This window comes from Montipora capricornis, chromosome 3 (assembly GCF_036669925.1).
Source record: "Montipora capricornis isolate CH-2021 chromosome 3, ASM3666992v2, whole genome shotgun sequence".
Classification (NCBI taxonomy): Eukaryota; Metazoa; Cnidaria; class Anthozoa; order Scleractinia; family Acroporidae; genus Montipora; species Montipora capricornis.
In genome coordinates this window covers 42,544,794-42,561,203 of record NC_090885.1, presented here as the reverse complement: position 1 = coordinate 42,561,203, position 16,410 = coordinate 42,544,794, and the positions used below count along the sequence as shown (strand labels likewise).

At 38.3% G+C, this 16,410-nt stretch overlaps 1 protein-coding gene across 2 annotated transcripts in view; it reads right to left on the bottom strand.

Annotated features, from left to right (window-relative positions):
* LOC138041388 (protein kinase C-binding protein NELL2-like) overlaps window positions 1-15,754 on the bottom strand; it is a 17,137-nt gene extending 1,383 nt beyond the window's left edge. Inside the window, exons 1-9 of one of the 2 annotated variants that reach the window (XM_068887158.1) lie at window positions 15,679-15,754; window positions 12,975-14,584; window positions 10,254-10,566; window positions 9,771-9,893; window positions 4,726-4,848; window positions 1,893-2,015; window positions 1,459-1,581; window positions 462-590; window positions 1-110 (exon numbers count right to left, since the gene is read on the bottom strand). The exon at window positions 1-110 is cut by the window's left edge and continues 1,383 nt beyond it. In XM_068887158.1, the coding sequence (XP_068743259.1) occupies window positions 1-110; window positions 462-590; window positions 1,459-1,581; window positions 1,893-2,015; window positions 4,726-4,848; window positions 9,771-9,893; window positions 10,254-10,554 (1,032 nt within the window). In that variant the 5' untranslated portion in view covers window positions 10,555-10,566; window positions 12,975-14,584; window positions 15,679-15,754. The remainder of the gene's footprint in view (window positions 111-461; window positions 591-1,458; window positions 1,582-1,892; window positions 2,016-4,725; window positions 4,849-9,770; window positions 9,894-10,253; window positions 10,567-12,974; window positions 14,585-15,678) is intronic. The other variant, XM_068887159.1, reaches the window with a different exon arrangement.
* Window positions 15,755-16,410: the final 656 nt, after the last annotated feature.

The following is a 16,410-nucleotide window of genomic DNA, read 5'->3' as shown; positions in this document are numbered from 1 at the left end:
CATTTCCTTGCAATTTTTTCGAGCATCGTTCAGTTCATAGAATCGATCAAGACGATCACTCGCCAGTTTATAGCAATATTTGTCATTTGGCACCCAGTCTTTAGGACAACCTAAAAACGGAATACGAGCAAACAAAACTTGTCATAATATTAATGATGACACAACGGTATCATAGGGTCGTTGAGTAAAGGTTGCAAAAGGTCGGATTGTAATTCTGCTGTAGCGGTTACTTAACAACTACGTCATCCTCATCGTCACCTGCAACTTACTTATCGTTAAGAGGACTCCCCTGCACCTTTTAAATGCATCTGCGAAAATGAGTCTCTTTTTACTTCTGAAGGCCTCTTCTTACTTCTACGTTACTTCTCCTCTTCTTACTTCTAAGTTATTGCATGGAAAATGTAAAACGTTCCTTTTCTTGTAACTTTAAAGAATGAAAATCATTACGAATGAAATCTTGCCTGAGGTCGAGCAGTTTCGTCCGTCTACAACATATGCCTCCTTACAAGTGCAGTTATATGAACCAATAGTGTTGTTGCACACAGCGACATTACTGCAGTTATGTTTCCCTGTTGAACACTCATCGATATCTGAGATCACATCCAACACATTATAATTAGTAAAATATCTATTACTTTCAAATGGCAATAATTAAGTCATTGTCCACGAAATCGTTAGGCACCGTATTTTGTCCAGGTGTCCAAGCTTTTCCACTTTTAATTAGTCTTTCTCTGAACGCAATTTATGCGGGTAGATTATAATCAGCATTCTTCGTGGAATTGCTACGAATTTGGACTGTCTCATTGCCCTGTTTGCACCTGCTGTGATTGGTCGAAGGAATTACTTTGGTATTTGTCTTACGACAGTCAATTGAAAACCGCTCTATGAGGGTAAACTATATTAGTATTTTTCGTGTAATATCCTCTCTTTAAAAAACCTGAAAGAAAAACGTCAACTTGCATCAAGAATGGTAAACATTAGCTTGTTTATAAACACCACACATTCGCACAATTGGTGCTTTCTATGTATTCTAATTGGTTAGCTCTGAAGTAATGAGGAAGTATTATTCGCCACCAAAAGAAAATGAGGGGACAGAGAGGGAGGCTCAAGGAGTTGGCCGGGATATGATATGTCCACGAAAGTTATTTTTAGACGAGCGGAAGTCTTTGTTCTAGCGGAAGTCTGTCTTCTGAGACGTCCGCATGCAGTCTTGCCTCGCTCTCGGGTTCTTAGTGAAAAGAGAAAATGATAGCGCACGTGGAAGGCTGATGAATATATATTTTCTTTCAAACATCGGACCGAGGTTGGCCTGCATGCGGACGTCTCGGAAGACTTCCGCTCGTCTAAAAATAACTTTCGTGGACTTGACATATCCCAAGGGCTGGACCGGGAGCCTCCTTCTCTGTCCCCTCATTTTCTCTTGTCGCCACCCAGCAGCCGAATGTTATATATTCTTGCCTGAGCAGTTTCGTCCGTCTCCAGCATATCCCTCATTACAAGTGCAGTTATATGACCCTTTGGTGTTGTTGCACTCGGCGACATTGCTGCAGTTATGTTTCCCTGTTGAACACTCATTGATATCTGAAAACACATCCAACAAATGCTGTGATCAGTCGAAGCAATTACTTTCGTATTTGCTTTACGACTGTCAAATGAAAACCGCTCTATGAGGGTAAATTATGTCAGTATTTTTCGTGTAATATCCACTCTTTAGAAACCTGAAAGAAAAACGTCAACTTGCATCAAGAATCAAGAAGGGTAAACATTATTGCTTGTTTCTATACACCACATATTCGCACAACTGGTGCTTTCTATGTGTTCTAATTTGTTATCTCTGAAGTTATAAGGAAGTACTATTCGCCACCGACCATCCGAATGGTATAAAATCTTGCCTGAGCAGTTTTGTCCGTCTCCGACATACCCTTCCTTGCAAGTGCAGTTATATGAACCAATGGTGTTGTCGCACACAGCAACATGGCTGCAGTTGTGTTTTCCTGTTAAACACTCGTCGATATCTGGGATCACATCCAACAAATCGTAATTAGTAAAATATCCTTTTACATTTCGTTAGCAATAAGTCGGTGTCCACGAAATCGTTATAGACATTGTTAACAAATTATAATTAGTAAAATACCATTTTACATCAATTAGCAATAAGTCGCTGTTAAATCGTTAGACATTGTATTTTGTACTCGTGCCCAAGCTTTTTCACCTTTAATTAGTCTTTCTCTGAACGCCAGCTATACGAATAGATTATGTCAGTATTCTTCGTGTAATATCCACTCTTAAGAAAACCCGAAAGAAAAACGTCAACTTGCATTAACAACGATAAACATCATTGCTTGCTTTTATACACCACTCACCCAACAGGCGTTGCTTTCTACCTGTTTTGATTAGCTAGCTCTGAGGAAAGAAGTATCAGTATATATTCGCCTCCGAGCAGCCGAATGGTCTATACTGAAACAAATGCTAACCTGAGTGACTGTGGATATTTTCCTCTACCTGTGTGAATAATTGTTGAATGGTATGCAATACCAGTCCTTATCATTCCACTGTTACGCCATTTTACCATATTTGGTCAAGATAACGCGCAAAATTTGAGGCGGTAATACACTGTAGTGTCCCGGTTTGACCGGTTTAGAACAAAGCAAATAAGGACAGAACGGCAGTTTTTCAATGAAAGAAGTTTTTTTCAACAAGATGCAAAGCCTGAGAATTTAGCTTGTCACCGCTTGTCACTCGTCATTTTGTTTATCCTATCAAATAAAGATCTTTGGCTGGCTTTTTGTGCTGTTTACATCGTTCGCACGCGCCCTAAAGAACAGATGATGCATTTTTTTTAAACACCCTTACCAAATAAAATTGAAGCAAAATAACAGCTTTTTTGTAGTGGAATAATAAATCTCTTATTCGATGGTTTAACATATAATACTCGCTGACATTTTGCTCATTGCTCGTATTTTTCCTCGCCCCCGCGAGGCTCGGAAAAATACTACGCTGTTCTCAAAATATCCGCGCGTATTATATATTAAACCATGGAATAAGATGTATTTAATTACCTGCACAAGTTTTTCCGCCCCCAGTTTTAAAAGGTAAGGTGCAAACGGGACCTGGAATCTCATGCGAGGCACCTCCCAATAAAATCGGCACGGTAAAAATCTTAAGAAATGTATATTAAACTATTGTTGCCAGTGGCATCCACAATAACGTGGAAGACCCCATGAGCATGGTTTGTCGGGATCAAAGACATTAGCTAATTCATCTTTGTACAAGCTAGTTATACTGTTCTTAAAAGTCTTTATGTTTAGAAAGTCGCCGGGCCGAATTAATTTACCCAGCCTTACATGTGCAGATGTACGAGCCGCCTGTGACAAACGACATTTTCCTCACAGGTGGAGGGAAACTCTTTGCATGCATCAATATCTAAATTTTATCGATAGCCAATGTATAAAAATATAACGTTGATTCTATTGTTTCTACGCAAATCAACAGGGGCACCCAACGACCAATTTGTTGTAAAATGTATTATTATACCCCAGTTAATGAAAATAAATGTTATTGAGGCATTTTCAGGTGTTTTTCAGAGTTGCTGGGAAAACATTATCTGTTCCTTTTTCCCAGCAAGACACACAAGAAATTTCCCAGCCAGCTAGATAAAATTGGTTGGTTTCCCAGCCAGCTGATCAAATTTATTTCCCAGCCAGGAATTCCGCGCGCTTTCAAATCCCTCGATCCAAAACGACCGAACAAAAGCGACAAAACCGGGACAAAACAGGTTTTTTCCGCGAGCGCAATCACTCTGACCAGCCGTCGTGTGTTTGGGAGAGGGAAGGGGTCCTTTTTTTTTTTTTTTTTTTTTTTTTTAGTCGTCCTCAGTCTTCAGAGTTTCTACAGCCAGCTCGGATTGAAATGCTAGAAAAAATCAGTAATTCCCAGGCAAAACCTCTATCAATGACAAAATTTCCCAACCAGCTCATCGAAACACCTGTATTTTTGCCAGCCAGCAAGATTCCTCCAGGGAACAGATAATGTGAGGAACAGATTCGTTGGGTGCCCCTGAATCAAGCGATCGTATAAAAATGGTTTACGACATTTGGACGGCAGAGAACTCATATACCTCAGTTTGGCCCCTGACTGGATTCATTTGCCATAGTTGCAGATCAATCGCAAGATATACTTTCGTAAATGGTTTGAACCAAGGAGCCTCATCATATGCTATTTGCACAGTCTTGGGAGGTTTGCTAAGCCTCAAGAAGCTACAGTCCACTCGGCTATCGCCTCGTGCGATTCTTACGCTTCTTTCCTCATGCGTACAAACATAACTACACAGTATACGCTGAACCGTTTACTATTTGTTAATAGCTTTAGGGGTCTCAGTTCGTATCAGTGATAAAAACAAATACGTCCACAAATACACGTAATTAAATGAAACTGGTAAGTGTTATGAAGTGTCCCCGGCCCTGCTTTCTCCCCTTTATGATTATTCTTTTCAAGGAGTTAACGCAATTAACTTCCCAAAATTACCGATAAAAAGCAGGATCTACTGCTACCTGAAAATAACGCAAATGCTTGGACTTAAGGAAAATATCTAATTTGGAAGTGCATCCAATTTCGTGAATTGGGCCAGTCAATGAAGATGGGATAAATTTGACTGTTATTGTAAAATGAAGAAATACAATTTTTTGTAAACGTAAAGAATAAAAGACATCCAGAACGACGTCTCACCGGAGCAGTTTTGCTCGTCTCCGACATATCCTTCCTTACAAGTGCAGTTATATGAACCAATGGTGTTGTTGCAGACGGCCACATGGCTGCAGTTGTGTTTTCTTGTTGAACACTCATCGATATCTGGGAACACAGCCAACAAATTAGTAATATATTTTTACTTTCAATTGGCAATAAGTCACTGTCCACGAAATCGATTCTTATGTCCAAGGTTTTTCACCTTTAATCCTAAAAATTACAATTTCACTGATTGTGATTGGTTTAGAAAACTTTTATTTTCCACTTATTCACTTGCCAAGTTGTTATCGGACAGTTCAATCTGACAGTTCAATCTGTCATAATTAATATTTATTTTTACAGCCCTATTTCAGAAAACGTTTGCATGTGTGCAACTGAATACCGCCAACATAACAAAAACTATAAAATATAAAGAAACTTCCTTATCATTAGTTAAAACAAAATTGATATTGATTATCATAAAAATATTGAAATCGTTTAGACTACAACGTCTGAGGTAAAAAAAAGTAGCAAGAGATACTAATCTGTGCATTCAAGTTATTTTCAATGAAATGACTGCAATGATTAACAGAAAATGAATAATCAAGCTTAAGCGAATACAAATCGAAACAAGGGGATTTTCATTCCATTCAGTTCACAGAATAATGAATTCCACAACTTTGGTGCTGCAGCAAGGAATGTTCTGTCAACACGAGTAGTCAACTGAAAGCCACTTCTTGATAGTCGGAGGTTGAGGTAGGGGTAATAACCCACTATTCGATTCAAGACAGTACTTGGATTTTGGCTTAGCAATTAATAGCGGAGCTCTGCGCGCCGAACGGGCGCGCGTGCGGAGCACCATAGTTAAGAAAATATGATAGCCCATGGATACGAGAAGTGAGAGAAGAGTGACCAGTATCCCGTTAGTTTACAGCATAAATCTTTGATATTGAACATCAATGTTATCGTCAATTGACACCTGTCAAAAAAGGTATCTGCTGACCAGTATTAGTTAGAACTCATAAAGGTCAGCTGTTTTTTGGAAATTGACTGCTGACCAGCCACTGGTTTTCGATTGGATCACAGCATCAACCCACGTTTGATTCACCTAAACGTAAAGGAGGCTTTATTTTTCGGGCGCTTTCTGTGGCTTGACGCGACTACACCGCCATACTAAAGCTCTTAACGGTAAACGCTTTTCGTGTTCAGGTGGAAATCGGTTTGCAAAATCTTTCCCTTCTGCATTTTTCGCTGTTTTCAGTCCATTCCGACATATTATGATAGCTGTGGTCCACACTGGTGACTACGCATTCAAGTCAAGTCCCTTCCCGGCAAACCCCGGGCATTTGAACTTTTGAAGATTGGATCGTTCTGATTCACGCCCCCTCGGGCCAAAATGGTGTTCAAATGCCCTACCCTATCAACTCCAGTAACGTACTCTTTATTGTGATTATAGTTTTTTCACTGTCATGTGCAAACCTGCATTTTAGACCTTTCTTTTGGACTGCGTGATTACAAGGATAAATTAATGATTAACAAACGTTTGCCTTATCACAGTGTTAATTACAAAAAGTAAATGATGGTATAGATCAGGCGTCGGTTGTTCAAAAGGTGGATAACACTCTCCACTGGATAGCGCAATTGGTTTTGCTATGATTTATCCACTGGATAGCGATTTATCTGGCGGATAGCGCTATCCATCGTTCGAACAACCGGGGCCAGTAGATGAATAGGTTTTACAGTTCTACTTTTAAACCTTAACTTCAGAACTGGTTTTGTGCTTTGGTTGAGACACAAATTCAGTTTTCTTTCATGTATCGGTGACATTTTAGACCAAAAAACCAAACTCCATATTTTTAAATAAGCCTGAACAAAACTAAACGTTAAAACCCCAAAATTGACTTTACTTTTCATTGAGAAAAGTAATCTTGACAGAGCGAAAGCATAAGACATGAATCAAATGCAAATCTCGTCAAGTTGAGAATGGTTTCAGCGATCGTTTTATTCTTGACTTCAATCAGTTGTCTGAGTTATTGCAAACTACATGTACTACTACTACAAACCTTGACTACAAGTTGTAAACGTTACTATTTTTGAGATCACTGATAATGATAGGATCCCATTGGCAATAACAATATATAAAACAACATACAATTAGCTTTCTGAAAACTCGTCAGCCGTAAACATTGAACATATTAAAGATGAACAGTTTTTACATTAATTACCTTAAAAGCTTGCGATTTTTTAGTAATAACAAGTCAATCTCTTGTAAACGTCACCGCGAACTTTTTAAAGCAGAGCCGGTCAGGATGTAAGCCGTCCGGACCTCACTTGCCACCGACAGCAGGAAAAACGAAGAGTTTCAGATTCCAAATAAGCTATTGGATAGCAAACATTTGGATAAAACATACAAACATTTTTTTGTCTTTGTAAGAAAGCAAAGAAGAGATGCAAATTTTTCTTCAACGTTTCTCGGAAAAATCGGAGAAATAGGACAAGTAACAAACATATCTCGCAGTAAGATAGACCACATTGGCAAGCAATATAAAATATAAAAGGCAAAAAAAAAAAAAAAAAAAAAGAAGAAGAATGGAATATGAACCTGGTTATCGTTACAGTTTAGGTCTGTCATTATTTCACACAAAATCGTTGCTTTGCTAAGCAGATACAAATCCTAAGGTGCCTTGATAGTGTTTTTGACAGGCTTTTCCCATGTTCACCGAGGACCTGCTTCTTCCTTGTAGCAAAACAACAATTTCGTTACACAACAACGTCCGAAGACAGCTCCATTACAACTTTACCAAACAACACGATCGAGCTTTCCTCTCGCATACCCGATTACCCGTACACCGTAATCCGTAACATAGCAAAGACAGCCGATCCATTTCGCTGCTCAAAACACCCAAACGCTGATTCTTTACCAATTTAAACAAAAAAACCCGTCTGCGAGAAGTAACCTTCGTAGTCTTTGGACGAAGATCTCAGACTTTTTCAAACTAACGCAAATCGTTTAGCTAAACTGGCTTTGATTGAGAATAAAATCCTCTTTCAAAAACGACAGTCAATGTGATTTCTCGCCTGAAAAACGCCGCTTGCCAAATGCAATGTCGATTTCCCGCCAAGGAAACTTGCCCGAACACTCCCGTCCCAAGAGGCAACAACAACAGCAACAAACAAACAAAAACAAAACAACAACAACTACAGAGGCCGTGTAATACTCAATAAATCGTATTTATTCAACGAACAAATATCGTCTGATCGCCTTGGTAAGTAAACTAAACATAAACGATGCATGAAAGCGAACGATTTGCTGAAAATGAGTTGAGCTAAGGCTAAGTGAAGATAATAGCTGCGAAACAACAGCAGTACTTACAAGTTATTTTGCATGACTACGATCCAAAACGAACTGACAAAGAAAAAAATCCACTAGATGACGAAAGTCACTCCCTTTTTTCTCCGAAGCGAGATAAAACGAGCCTTAGGAAGATTAGTCAGAGTTTCAACTATGTTCATGTAATCGTCACGAGTCTCACAGGCCGTCTTGCCTCCCCACCTCCACCCGACAGTCTGTACGAGCGGACGGGCGTACGCCAACGTCATAACTAAAATTTTACTCGCAACGATAGATGGTGCTCCGCTGGCGCGCTTCGCGCGTCTGAGCTCCGCCAGTACAAGAAGTTATGTAATGAATAGCTTTGAATGTATACGTAAGTAGAATTATTTTGAACTCAGCTTGATTTGGAACTTGATGAGAAGCCAGTGTAGTTCATACAAAAATGCGGTGATATGGCATAACTTGAATGATCGAAGAACCAGTCTTATCGGCGCGTTTTGAACACGCTGGAGCTTATGAAGGAGAAGCTTTGGTAGATCATACAATAGAGCACTACATTGATCTAGCCGGCTTGTAAAGAAACGCATGGATGAGTGTTCCCACTCTACTATGTTGACTAAATATCTCCTGATACGCGATAAAGTGAAGTATGATCTTCGCAGTTATGAACGCAATTTTTGCAATTGCGTAGAGAAGCCTGAAAAATTCAGGACTTCAACGGGGTTTGAACCCGTGACCTCGCGATTCCGGTGCGACGCTCTAACCAGCTGAGCTATGAAGCCACTGACGTTGGGAGCTGGTCATTTGTGGGAAAAATTGCGTTCATAACTGCGAAGATCATAGCTTCATAGCTGTTTTCCGCAGTTCATATATGATACATTTCATATACCATTCATCATTGATACGCGATAAGTATATAGATGATAATGTGCAGATTTATAGACCTTATAGGCACGATGATGTACATTTATTGTTAAATATGGGAAAAGACTGGCATGTTAGACTAAGTTAATTCCCTGTAACCGGCAAAATAATCAACAACGATCTAAGCGTCTAGAATGTGAATTAAAAGAGCCAAGGGTAGATGAAGATGCATTATCGATGAAAAGAAACAAAGATTTCTGATCCAACTTTGATAAAGTATGAAAACAAAGACTAAAGTGCTTACCATGGCCATTTCAGCAGGAAAAAAATATAATTATGTTTTTAGATTTATATCAAAAAGATATTTTTAACCACAATTTTCTCACTAGTGCAAATCATCTGTGAAATCAACATTGCATGAACAAACATAACATCCTTCATTGTTCTTACAAAAAGTGTTGAAGTCATCGGACAAAGGCCAGGGAGATGGTCTGCACTCGTTGATACTATCGAAAAGACAGAAACAACAATGGTACATAGCGAGGGAGTTATTTTTTAACCCCTTTTGCGTATTAGTATTCGTTTACTGGCATACTGTTCACAAAAGGGTGATAGTTCATTTTAAACTGTCCACTCTCACAACACCCTGACCCATTATAATCATACTCTTTATTAATTCTTGACAAAAATCAGCAAAAAATGTTTGGCCAAGGTAAATTTCAGAATAAAGGGAAAATTATACACAATTTACACCTACATTAAGTAGCAGCCGAATAGCATTAGAAGAAGCGCATAGTTTCCTCTACTTCGGGGAATAATTTTTAAATAGTGATACAATACAGGCCCCTACCTGTACACGTTTTTCCGTTCCCAGTGTATCCAGCCTTACATGTGCAGATGTACGAACCGTCTGTATTCTGGCAGTTGGCATTGACGTCACAGATGAAGGGAACCCCTTTGCATTCATCAATATCTAGGTTTATAGAAGAGACGACCCCCAGTGCAAAAACATAGCGTTAAATCTGTGGCAATTGTATTCACGCGAGCGAAGCGATTGTATTAAATTATAAAGCAACTGGTTTTAGTGGGACGGCAGAAAACTCCGAGAACTCTAGCCCGTGACTAAGTTTCTTTCGATTTGGATCAATCTATAGATATTTGATAAAAATATACTTTATTATAACAGTTAGCAAATCCAACAACGATGCAACATAACTGTTATCGCGGCCTGTTGGACTGGATCGAGAATTAGACAGAGGCGCATGCAGGGAATAAATATGCCTCTGGTCCTTGCTCGTTCCAGCACCATCAGGAGAATACGAACAATGCCCACCTTCGCGTTTCATGTAAAACCTTTGATTATCTTTGACGAAATCGTTAGGCTTCGTGTCCTTAGTCTCGTCATTCATTTCACAATTTTTTGTTAGAATGTGGAAGTTGTAACTCCAGCATTTTGGATCATTCTCACACAGCATTTGACACTGAATGGGTCCACTGACTACTGTGGCTGTATAGGTGTGGCCATTGAGAGCTTTGTCAGGTATTGAGACTTCAGAAGGCTTGCATTGCTGACCAGTGGTGTTACTCGCGACTATACAGGCTATTAAGTAAAGTGTGAAAGGTGTCACCGTCATCTTGTTTTCGAGCTATTGAAATAAAATTGTTGTAAATTCAATATTTTATTCTCTCATGGGTAAAATCTCTCTATACTCTCGAAATGGACGTATTAATTTTTAAATTAGATCCTCAGATTTTAAAGTAAACTAAGCTTATGGCCTGATGTCACGTCTTAACACCATGTGGCTTAAAGGAATTACTGGCACGATTATTTGAAAGCCATAAATTCTAATAATGTTTGGTGGTGTCTGACTTTTTAGGGTACTCGTGCAATGTAAGTAACTTGACATGAATACAACGCCACTCATTTGCGTTTTGCATGAACGCTGTTCCGTTTTTTAGAACATCACACCCTCACGCAGTTTTTTGCATGCATGATGTGGGCCTTTCAAACAGTGATATTTTATGTTTTTGAGCTGTAATTTGTATGAAGCGTGCCTTCTGTCATTCTCGCTATTTTATACAGAGAAGTGCTTATCAGGGATTGGGAGCTTTCCGCTTTCTAGTCTGTCTAGTTTTGAAATAATATAGCGGAGGTGAATTTCAGAGGTAGGGTTTCAATGTACACGAGGAAAAAAGTTGGAAAAAACTGTTTACTGCTAAATGAAAAGAAGATTGATTCTACTTATAGTTGCCTAGGTAATCACATGAGATAAATCAGCACAAAGTAAAATGTTCAAAGGCTAACCAAATTGGCTTTGACTGAAACATTTACTTGTGCTGATTTACCTTAAATAACACACAACATGAATCATTTGATTACTTGAAGATGATATACATGCAGAAATTTGAGTCTGCTTTGTTCGTGTTTTGGCTCACTAGCCCCGCATACATTAAGGTTATTGATTGGAAAGTGACATCCTTGATTGATACGCAAACACTAGTGGAGACTCACAGGCCAAAAATACTTTAAAGAGTCTCCTGCGGCTTCTGAATTAAAACGTTGTTGCTTTGTCCTATCCTATTCGCCATTTCGTTTTGTTGCGCTTTCGCGACTCTCCAGTCAGTCAGTTAAGTTCAAGTTTTTAACATTTTGCGCTCAATTTAAGCGTTCTGTATTGTTTGGGATTAATTGACGTGTTCTCAGCCAATGAGCACGCTGAAATTTTGCATGTATGTATAGAGAGATTGTTTATGCGGCCCTTTTTTCTTCAGCAGAATCGAAATTGAACCTTACTGACTCTATTCAATCGTGGCCTTGAGTCCTCTAAAGATCCGTACTAGAGCATCCGAACTAGTAATCGGAATTCGTTGTTTCGACTCCTGCAAAAGAGCGCTAAAGCTCGGATTCTTTACGAGTATGCTCGAGTCACCATTGAAAATAATATGATGTCTTCGTTTCAACTACTACCTTGTCTATATGCTCGAGTTGCCTCATAAGCAAAAAATATGCTTTAAGTGAAGGCAGTTGGTTGAATTATCCTAAAGAAAACAGAAAAATTTATAGGTTGTATGTTTGAGACGGAAAGACAGTTTTTTTTTCTTTTTTTTGCCTCACTCCTGTTGTGGGCCGTCTCTCTTCTACAAAACTCTTTATATTGAAACGTGCCTGTTTACAATAATCAGTTGAATACCTCATACAGGTTGATTACCTAATGACAAGATAAATTTGACTAAAATTTGTAAATTATCAATAACGAGTTAGTGTATGCAGTATGAAGTGCAAACGATTGCTCCATAAATATTGCCAATGCACTTTCTGCAAAGGACGATGGAAAGCCGCCATCAAAACGCAAAACTATGCGTGCATTTACTCTTCCGTTGGCTACCATATCATAGTAAATAAAACAGCTCATGACAAGGATAAACAAGATAATTTTAAAAACCATCGTTATTTCGAAAGGCAAAAACATGTAAAAAAGAAGTGAAATGCAACCTCTTATGTGACGATGCATCACGACTAAAGTGATTTTCTTGGAGCTCTCGCTGGGTTGCAGTCTACAATGATGAGAATATCGTTTCTTGATTTTTTTTTAATAACTGCGAATTTTAACACACACTCGAACAGGATTTCTCGTTTTTTTAGTCACTTATAACAGTTCATCGAACTAAACGCAGGTTAATTTTCGTTCGTTCTGTCATACTTTTCCCAACAAAAATTTTACATGTGTTTTACTTAGAATCCTTGTTAACCCAATTGACGTTTTTAAACCGTAACTTTGCCTTTGCTTTTCATTTACGAAAAGACAAAAAAGGACCCCTTCGGATTAGTAATTCTTTTTGAAGTTCACTTCTTTAACTTTAAACTACACAACTGGAATTGCAAATCTCAATTCTGAATCAGACTTAAAGCGAAATAAATTTGACTCAAATTAACTCTGCCTAGTTCGGGGAGACTTGAAACCGTAATGTTATCGTTTTTCTTTCCGCATTTTGTTATTGAAACAACGAAAATTATTTCGTATTTGGTAGTATTTCGTATTAATGATAAACTTACTTGCCACGAGCAGCACAGAGTGAATTTCAAATCAAGAATTTGCCTCTAACTCGGGAAAAGAACGTCATTAAGTAAAGTATGGGATGTGGGAAAGCCACCTGAAATTCCCTTGTCGTGGTTGGGTTTCATGGGATGTTGTTGACAGTGATATTAATTCAGTCCAAGTTTCACCCCTTTCTTAAATATCAAAGGGCGTAAATTACGATGCTATATTAAGTTTTAGTTATGACAAGCAGATGTTCAATGATTACCGTTACCCATGAAAGCGAACCTGAATGTCATTATCTGATACTGCACTGGCTTTAGAGTTTGTTTTCACAAGTATTTCCTTTTTCAAGATGTTTAAACGGGGCAATTCTAGATTATCTTGCAATGACAGTCTATCATAATCATTTGGGTTAATCAGTTCAATGGGACAAACAGTTGACAATCGCTGAATACATTGTTATATAAAGGACGCATTAATGGATCATCTAAGTCTAAAACAAGCAATTTGGTTCCATGCAATCATATGCCAAAGGAAAAACATTTCAGGCGGAACACTAACCACCCAGTCAAAAACGCAATTAGTCAAAAATCTCGGGGAGCCCTGTACGATATTCGGTATTGCCTGTTTAAAGGATCGATACATATTTCCAGAAATTATAGTGATAATCATTGACTTGATTGAAAAACGCAACAGTCTTAAAATTCTCCTTGACTATGCATGGTATTCCTCCGTAACGACTATGTAAAACCAGCGGCACTGCAAGTACAGGATAAGTGTAAATGTGTAGCTGTGCCCAGGTCAGCTTCACTTGACTTCCAAATTACTTGCTAAACATCTTAAACGCATTCAAAAGAGGACATTTTCATTCATTAACCCTAATATTACTTATGCGAACGCACTTTCATCTTTTAATCCAGATGATTCATTTGTGGACCACCAAGAAAATTAATTCCACTTTTTTTTTTTTTTTGTGGCCATCATGAAGAATAACGCACATCGCTTACAAAAGCTTTTGGCACCTTTGCATCGCCTGAGATGTGTTTTGGGCGCACGCGCACTTATGATATAAGCTTTATCACCAACTGGGCCAAAAATAGCGTCATTACGCGTTATTGTAATTGTGTGAATAATCTAACTTAGTGGAATTAGATTTAAATACCTCTATATATTCCTGTTAAGTTTTGAATAATGTAAGTGTCAGTTTATCCTAAACAATTTATTATTACATATCCCGTTTTAAGACCGTGACATATATTTAGACTGTAATGCACTGTACAATTCAGCCTGATTGGCTGCAATGTAATAACCAATTATTGTAAAGTATCTATTTCGATTGTGAGCGTAATCCCACGTCATTCGTGTTAGACCCCGAAGGAAATATCGCCAAAGACTTCCCCATCAACCCTAACGTCCTACAGGGGTACCCTTTAGAACCCTTTCCCTCCATCTGATGCTATCACCTGGATAAGGCCACAAAATTCAAAACACTGCACCCTGCAGACGTTTCTCTGGTGATAGCTGATGCTGACGATGACGATACCACTTTGCTCACACCTCGAAGCCATGTGCGCTTCATTAATAAGACACCTTAGCTCAATCCATTTCGATTTTTCTGTAAGACCTTAAAAAAAAAAGAGAGAAAAGAAAGAAAAGTTTCTCTTCCAAACCGAGTTCGGAGGCCGTAAGTTATATTAACCTGGAATTGTATTTATATCAGCTCAAGGGCGAGAAGCACAAAGGCCATAAGCTTACTAGGGTAAGGCCCGTTTTAAACGTCACATTTTACATGTGCTGAATCTAATGCAAAAAAAAAAAATCGATTTTTCTCATTTGCATTAGATTCGGCACATGTAAAATGCGACGTTTAAAACGGGCCTAAGGCATGAGAAAACCAGGTAAATCGTACGTTTTAATATCACAAGATCGTGCGAACTTAGAAAAATTATGGTATTAAGAGAAAATTTGCTGAAAAAAATTACTTGTCTCATGTTCTTTCTCGTTACGTGCCAAACGTTTTCTTGGTATATTGGCTTTGGTCATTGATGGAGAAATAAATGAAGTGTCATATTTGAACTGCGGATGGATATGAAATGAATTTTGGACAAATTTGTCATCGTAGTTGGGAAACAACTTATTTTGTTGTATTTCTAAAGAAACGGTATACAGCGTTATACAAATTCTAGAACAGGACTGCAATTTATGGTCTCAACCGTGTAATTGCGTTGGTCACTGTTCTACCACTGACTGAGCTATGAAATTAAGCGATCTCGCTGACCAATAACAAATTTCGACCGTTTTGTCCTTTGAGTTCAAATATTTCTGAAGTTGGTTAAGCGATTCCCGAATAGGTGCAGGATGATAATTTTCTTCACTAGACTTTCTCAAACTCCTTATTTATTTATTTATTATTATTATTATTATTATTATTATTATTATTATTATTATTATTATTATTATTATTATTATTATTATTATTATATTTTATGATTGCTTTTCCAGTTTTATTTGGAAAAAAAAAAATTATATTCAACTCCGCACCCTTCCTTGAAAATTAAAGATTTGATCACGTCTTGTCCGAAACAATGTTATTATTTCCTCAGGATTCTGTCGTGTTATGCCACAAGAAGAATAAACGTTTTTTAATTTGTTTCCTCAGTCCAATACCGACTTAATTCTAAAATTGGCGTTTAAAATGGTTAATTTTTCAATGTCTACCATCATCGTATCCGCAGTGAATTACTCTTCTTCAGTTTGTCGCTCTTCGTTGTGAGATCCCGCGTTTTTTGTCAATCTGTTGGGCCATCATTTATTTATTTGCTCTGGGATGAAGCACAGCTCTACAGCTTTGGCACAAACACACTGAAAAAACAAAACAAAAAAAACCGCCCTCAATTTGTTACACAGTGGATGAAGGTGCCAGCCAAAAGATTAAAAAACAGTATCTCATTGTTGGTCTCGCTTTTAATTAATTCAATGCAAGGGCTATTTCAAACAAGACTCTCCATAAAAGCGTACACTGGGTTGCCTATGGTACGTGTTAAACAAAAACAGAAGGCACTGCCATACTGTTAGCCCATTCCCGAGTTGCTGCATACCTCAGTTTAAAAGCGAGTCCTGGTGCACAACCATTCCAATGGAAATGAGTTGCGTATTCTTATGCAAATCAAACTCATTTCCCTTATAATACTTGAGCACCAAGACTCACTTCCAAACCGAGACAAACAGCAACTCGGAAATGGCCGTTTGGGTGGTTTTGAACAGCAGGGTTCCAGTTATTTTTTTTCAAGTGGGGGGTCATTAAGACCATTTGAGGGTCACCCACATGTCGAGCCAGCAGAGGCCTTTTGGTTCACACGTTCACACCTTTAATTATTTTGTAATATCCTGTCCCATTTTGAGGTCTTTTAGTTTTTTAAGCTTTGGTAATAAAATTAGTTTAACCCTTTC